General features: G+C 35.7%; 1 protein-coding gene across 1 annotated transcript in view; it reads right to left on the bottom strand.

Moving 5' to 3' along the window:
* Positions 1-569: 569 nt before the first annotated feature.
* Positions 570-7,393, bottom strand: part of prim2 (DNA primase subunit 2) — an 81,885-nt gene continuing 75,061 nt past the window's right edge. Inside the window, exon 14 of the mRNA XM_079842572.1 lies at positions 570-1,204. Within this exon, the coding sequence (XP_079698698.1) occupies positions 992-1,204 (213 nt within the window). The 3' untranslated portion in view covers positions 570-991. The remainder of the gene's footprint in view (positions 1,205-7,393) is intronic.

The following is a 7,393-nucleotide window of genomic DNA, read 5'->3' as shown; positions in this document are numbered from 1 at the left end:
GGACGATCAAATGCAGCAGTACATTGTGGCCAATTGAGCGGCGGCATACTTTTGACACTAGATTCATTTTTGTCTCTGTTGTTCAACTGGTACAGCATAGCGCTAACACCCCCAAGGTCATGGGTTTGATTCTCAGGGAATGCATCATGATAAAATGTACAGCTTGTATATAAAAAGTAACACCTGATTAAAGCATCTGCAAACGAAATGGAAAAGTACATTCTTAGATTCCCTTTTGGAGAAATACATTACCATTGAAAGGCATGGGACCTGTACATTTTAGTCTATTATGCTCACCAAGGCTGCATTTATTCAGTCAAAAATATGGTAGAATAGCATTATTGTGAACCGTTTTCCATTTTATATTTTTTCAAATATAATTTCTTCTTGTGACGGCAAAGCTGAATTTTCAGCATCATAGTCTTCAGTGTCACATGTTCCTCCAGAAATCTTTTAGATATGGTGATTTGTTGCTGAAGAAACATTTTCTAATTATTATCAATCACAGTTGTGCTGCTTAATAGTTTTGTGGAAGCCATGGTACTTTAAGGATTTTTTTCATTTTTATTGAAAGTTAAAAAGAACAGCATTTATTTATTATATAATTGTCTTTACCATGACTTTTAATTAACATGATACATCCTTTATAAATAAATGTATTAATTTATTAAACACAAAAATCTTCTGACTCCCAAACTTTTGAACAATAATGTGTCACGTCATCACTGTACCAGCGGGACGAAAGAGACTAAATAGGTTGAGACGAGTTATCAGAGCTGGTTATAACTAAAATAAAAAGTAAAGACATAAAATGCTTTTATGAAAAGTGAAAATGTATTTTATTAATTTTTATAAAAACGTGTAATTCATCATCGAAAAGAACAACCAGAGCAAAGTTTTTGAACATTGGAAACAATTTGTATCAAATACAGTGAATGCCAGTAAGGGCTCTATATGGTCTATTCGTCTCAGATTTGAAAGTTTTACAAAATCATTCATCCTGGAAGAAGGAATCTAAATCCCCCATCTCCTCATGGGCCTCTTTGGAGTTTGCCTGAGATGGACGGGATACGTTTGGTGGATTTTCTTGGCTTCTTTGTGACACCTCAACTTCTTTCTTGACGTCCCGGCCTCCGCCCAGAAGTTTCTGACTCTCAGTGAAGTACTGGTTCGGGTGATTAAGAGAAAACCCAGCATCCTCCACCTGTAACAAGCAACAGAGTTCAGTAAGCAAATGACTAGAGTTGCTTTTGTGTAATAATGTGCATTTGTTTTTTTAAGCCAAGTTTAAATAACTGCATTGAACCTGGAACATTTAAAGGGGTACAGAGGGAAATTTAGGCAGGTAGCTTTTTTAATTGCTCCTTTCTTTCAGCCTTGTTTATGGCAAAGCCTCTCACTGATGGATCCCTGAAAGCTGCACTGCATTCAGAACGCTGCACAATCCATTTGTTTCTAAGTGCAGAGGATATGGCTGTTTAATTATGCCTCAATCACAGCACGCCCCTGATACTCCTCATGAATCAAAGTTTCAAACCCATCTCTCTGAATCGAGTGCACAGGGGTCCCTGCGGTAGTTAAGCTGTGGACAGAAAGATCCATTACACGGATCCATCTCAGAGTTAACACATTACAGTGGACTACCCTCGCCCAGCGACTCTGTGCCAAATGAAATATGCATAAACATGAAACAATCCCAGCCGAGGCCTAGAGACGGATCAATCCGGCGGATGCGCAACAAGCTCTCCTCCATCCAAAGTCCAAAGCCTCTCTCGGCTCCCCTCCTCCTTTTCATTATTCTCTCTATTGTTTGATTTATTGCGTTTGTGTAAATATTTCATCAGAGAAGTATTACATTTTGACCTTTAAATAAATGCTGCCAGGGAGGGAGGAATGCGAGCGTCTATTTGTTATGTGTCGCGGATGTGAAAGAGGAGGGCACATATGGCAGTGATTAAAGTCTCCTACGCTTGAGTCCAACAAGCGTGTTTTTGCGGCATCGCGTATCAGATGCAGAGAAGGCGAGGTGGTGCGGATCCACGGATGCCCCAACAAGAATGTTTTATTGTGCCTGTTAACGTCAGAGGTTTCTTCATTCACCTACCCTAAAATATGAGTCATCAATTTCAGAGATGTGATTTTCATTGGGGTGGGGGGGTGGGGGGCAGTTTATCTTTCAAATCCTGTTATTGCAGGCTGTTCATCAGGAAGGCCATCTTATTCATTTTCCCGCATCATAAGCCGTTCGCACTGTTTGGCTCGGGGCTATTAGTCATCAGCAATGACCCTAGTCCCGAGCGCCCCGGGGCCACGAGCTAAATGATGCCCTTGGACTGCAAAGGCGCTGCCGTTTCACCGGGAGCCATTAAAAGCCATTATATCCTATCAATGACACTTTGAGTGCATTACGGCATTAAAAGAGGGGTGGCGCAGACACAAACACTGTTATAAAGCTTTCTTATTGAAGGAATAAATCTAGAGGTGCAAGAGATTAGAAATTTATACACACGCTCTTTGATTTACTCATCTCGACATTGAGCTAAAGCATCAACAGCAAGTGCTTACGGAGGTGTGTGACTTTTACCACACAGTGTTATTATTAAAGAAAACTAAAACTAAAATAATGAAATCTGACATAACTGACTCAAATTAACTCGTTTACTACTGTTCAAACTTTTTTTTTTTTTAAAGAAATCTTTTATTCAGCAAGGATTAAATTGATCAAAAGTGAGAGTAAGTACATTTATAAGTTTACAAAAGATTTCCATTTCAAACAAATGCTGTTCTTTTAACATTTTTATTCATAAAAAAAATCTGGGGAAAGATTTTCACATTTTCCACAAAAAAAAATGCAGCTTTGCCGTCACAGGAATAAATGTAATGTTAAAATATATTAAAATAGAAAACAGCTATTTTAAATCTTAATAGACCATTTGGGTGTTCGCAAAAAGCTGTTTTGTGGGCGGAGTCTACCTCGTGGCAAAAAATGACAATTCTGCATGGAAGCCACGGAATAAAAAAATAAAAAAAAAACCTCACAATTCTGAAAAGAAAAGTCACCCCCCCCCCCCCCTCGGCAATTTAGAGTTATACAGTAAAGTCTGAATTTATAGATGTTATACGTATAAATGTTATCGATGTAAATGTTAGAGGTTTAAATTTTATTTCATGCTGTAACTGTAAGACTAATACATTATGCCCCGTTTGAACTGCATATATGAATATTATCTAGATCTATTGATTACATCAAATTGATGCTTTAATAGTAGACTAATCATCACAACTTTCATCAGTCCAGTCTGCTGCTTTCAACTATAAATGTCTGTGTTTAGCTTCAAAGGGAAGCTTAAAAAAAAGCATTTTTTGTTGCATTTTTGCATTCCAATATATTATTTGGCCAATAATTAATTTTAGTTTGGCACTAGATAACACTGGACTGTTATTTGAAATGTAATGCCATTCAAAAAAATTCTATGATACCATCTAGTAGTGCATTAATTTTGGAAGCCCTAAAATATCTATACTAAAAACAAAAAACTAAAATAAAATAAAAAATAAATAAACTAACAATAAATTAATGAAAATAAATAACCTAAAATTAGTGAAAAGTAAAATTTTTTTTAATAAAACCTAAAAAAATAAATAAAAACCTTAGATAGTTAGAAAAGGCTTCATCATGAATTTACTTGTTAATAAAGCTTCCCAGTTTAAAATCCATAGTAACACATTGCTGACAAACATCTGAAAGGTTTACCAATCTTTCTCATATCCAAGACTGTCTCTTCCCCCTCTTCATATTAACCTGTCACCTAGCAGATAGCGTCTGTTTGCATGGCATTGGTGTGTGCACATTTTCATTCTCAACCTGACAGCTGGGCTGCTTTTTTAGCCCACGGACAGGGCACAGGTGTCACACAGGTAATCTTGACTGACATAGCTCTGAAATATTTCTATCTGCCTGGCAAAAAAATAAATAAAATACAGAAAGGTTGCTGCCAGAGTCATATCCACCCCCTCCAATTTAAAAATAGGAAGAAGAAATAAGAAGAAATCTATTAGATAACCATTTAAATAGAGCTGTAATCATTTGCTTTCTCAACCAGCTCTGACACACAAATCCACCGCTATTATGCCCCTGTCAAAAGAAAGCATATTAAAACTGCAAATCCCAAAGTCCAATCTTAAAGGGCAATCCAAATAGAAAAAAGCAAAGATTCAGCACATTTATCATTTGATTTTATATACGAGTTTTCTCCCTTACCTTGACTATAATATTAGCCTCAAACACGCTGGGAAAATATTAATGACCTTGAATGGACAATGTTAATCTAGCCTTCACCAAAAAGCTTTAGATGATATCATTTGTACATGTTTTGAAGTCTTAACTCTTTGATGCGTGATTTATTAAATCAGAAAAGCAACGTTTTTGTATGTTTCTGCGGACGCACTTTATATTAGGTGGCCTTAACTACTATGTACTAACATTTTAATTAATCATTTGAGACAATGCACTTATTGTGTACATGCATCTTTTAACATTGTACTTACATTTTTAAAAATATCTGCATGTAATTACATCTGTAATTAGTTTCTGTAGTTACATTTAGAATTACACTGTTGACACTTCCCATACACCTTACCTTACATTGTACTTAATTTTTGATGTAAGTACATATTAGTTAAGACCACCTCATATTAAGTGGGGCCTTTTCTTCTTACTTACAAAAAAATAAAAATAATTCTCAGTCTTCAATAATTCTCAGTTACTTCTGTAACTATTTGATAGAATTACACATTTGTCCAATGCAATAAAAGACAACTGTAGATACTCCGGAGATTCTTGGTCAGGGCTCGAAATTACTTCAAAAAGTTAGGAGCACCAGCAACAGGCCAAACTGGTCTTTCTTAAACCAAAAATATCTGTAGCTATTTGAAATTAGAGGCACCAGTGCATTTTAATTATGATCCAAACAAAGATGCTACACACATAGCATAAGCAGTTTTTTTTTTAAATTTAAATTAGATATAATTATAGGATTTAAAGTAAAAACAGAATGGTCTGACTTTGGATTTGTGAAATTATTCTACATAAGACACCTGCACAAAACAAAAACAGCAGACGGACTGAATGAAAATGCAAATTCACTCTATGACAATACAGGGTTCTTGCAGGTTTCAGTAAGTCAAATTTAAGACCTTTTTAAGACATTTTAAGACCATAAAGATTGAAATTTAAGACCTATACGACGCATTACCAAAATTATTTAAATCACAGAAATTAAAAAAAAATAATAATAATTTTATTTCAATGAATTAAATCATTGAAAAAGCATTAATTTAATTTACAGATAAAGCAATGACATTGGTAACCCTCCACAGCCAACAACGTGCCAAATGCCCAAAACCTTAGGCCCAAAATGAAAACAGGCAAAAACAAACTTGCCCTCGAATAGAATAGATATAGACAAAACAGCATATTAATAGCCAAATAGAGATTGAACAGGCTACCCCAAACTGTGATTATTCTGGTTAAAATGCGTTTTTTGTTGTTGTTGTTTTTTTACAAATGAAAAATGTAGGCATATAATATTTTATATATTAATGTTTATATATTAATGAGACTAATAATAATTATTATATTCGATAAAAACAAATATTTAACAAAATTTGAAATATTACAATAACATGTTAATTTCATAAAACATTTTAATAGAGTATTTAAGAATAAATATAACAATATAATAATATTAATAATAATAACATTTATATTTCACAGAAAACTGCTGGGTTACCTGTTAATATGCAGACAGCATATGACTAAAAATCATTAGAAAGGTCTAAGGATTTATTGTAAAAAATAAAAAATAAATGAAATTGTGCTTTTCATCTGTCAATTTCTTAAAGTCTATGTATTTAACATGAAATATGAGCCTCTTATGCATCCACTGTGGGGAAAAAACTGTACATTGGAGAAAAACATGGATTGTCATATAAATTTATTTAGAGAGAAGTATTATTTTTCTTATTTGTTACCGAAACGTTACATTCATACTGGAAGCCAGAGGGCGCCATTGAGCAGAAACTCCACATTTGCCTCAGAGAAGTAATCGTTAGCCCTAAAGTGAAGCTAGCGATGTAGGATAAACAGAAGATAGAAACGCTTTGACTGATGAAACGAAGACAAAAAACACGACTGCATCAAGATTTGGTGTATTTGAGTTCTTCAAGCCTTCACTTTTTTCATAATAATAAGGTATCCACTGCTGATTGAGTGCAGACTTTATCACTGTATAGAATAATATAAAACAACGCATGTCTGCCTCATTCTGTCCAACAAAATACAACGCTATTAAACGTAGACGTACTTTGCGGGCAGGTAATTGCCTTTATCACGGGATTTGTAGTTTTATCACCGCATACGTGTACCAACACCAATATCCCCCAGAAAGAACTACAACACACCGAACGAACGCTCTGAGGGCGGCGCAGCAAAGACTCTAGAGCGCCGCTTTGTAGTTTTACGATTCGATACCATTTCACTACTGTGTAACGTTAATAACTTTCTGCGGCCAGCGTTTCTGGAAATGAACAAGGATAAAACCTTTTATTTTTTTAGACCTAACTGAATGAAATTTAAGACCTCGGATGAAAATCTGGCCGTTTTGAAGACATTTTAAGGCCTTAAATAAAAGAATATAAATTTTAGACATTTTAAGACCCTGCGGGAACCCTGCAATAGAGTTGTTCCATTGTTCATGGAACAACAGCGATATAGCGTTTCTTTGGGTACCTCAAAGCAGCCTCAAAGTCATTAATAAATTACAACAATTTATGCTTCACTAGGAATAACAGTCCATTTCATCATGGTTACTGTACTGAAATAAGATATCCTTTATGCGGGCGACAAATGCAACCTCCGGAGGATGCAGCCTTTGAAATGAGACACAGCTAGAGTTGTCCTCTTTGCTTGAAGGCCTGAGTATACTTAATTTTCTGTGTTCCGCTCCGTCTCACACACAGTTGAGTGCGCAAGCCTTTCAAAGTATACTCCTTATCCAGTGAGTGCAGAAAGGCGCGTTTGCAGGAAGACTCGTATCTAGTGGACTTTGTTTTTAAGCGCACATTCACTCGCACATGTGCTGTCGTACATGCACTGTCCGCGGGGACACAAAAATTGGGCTGCACATGGACAGTTGACCCTCTTGATAACGAAAATTACATCACATGGACAGTGCGCGGACTGCTGCGGAACGCAGACGGCCGAAGTTTTGGCTTGAAGCACATTCTGTCTCTGGCCTATAAATGTACTGTTTACAGACTTTGTAATATTTTCACACAAATGACCTTACAGGAAATTATTGCAATACAGTTTGTGTGCAAGTCCGGAACAGAG

This window comes from Gobio gobio (assembly GCF_949357685.1).
Source record: "Gobio gobio genome assembly, chromosome: 18".
NCBI lineage: Eukaryota > Metazoa > Chordata > Actinopteri > Cypriniformes > Gobionidae > Gobio > Gobio gobio.
This window is presented reverse-complemented; position numbering and strand designations above follow the sequence as displayed.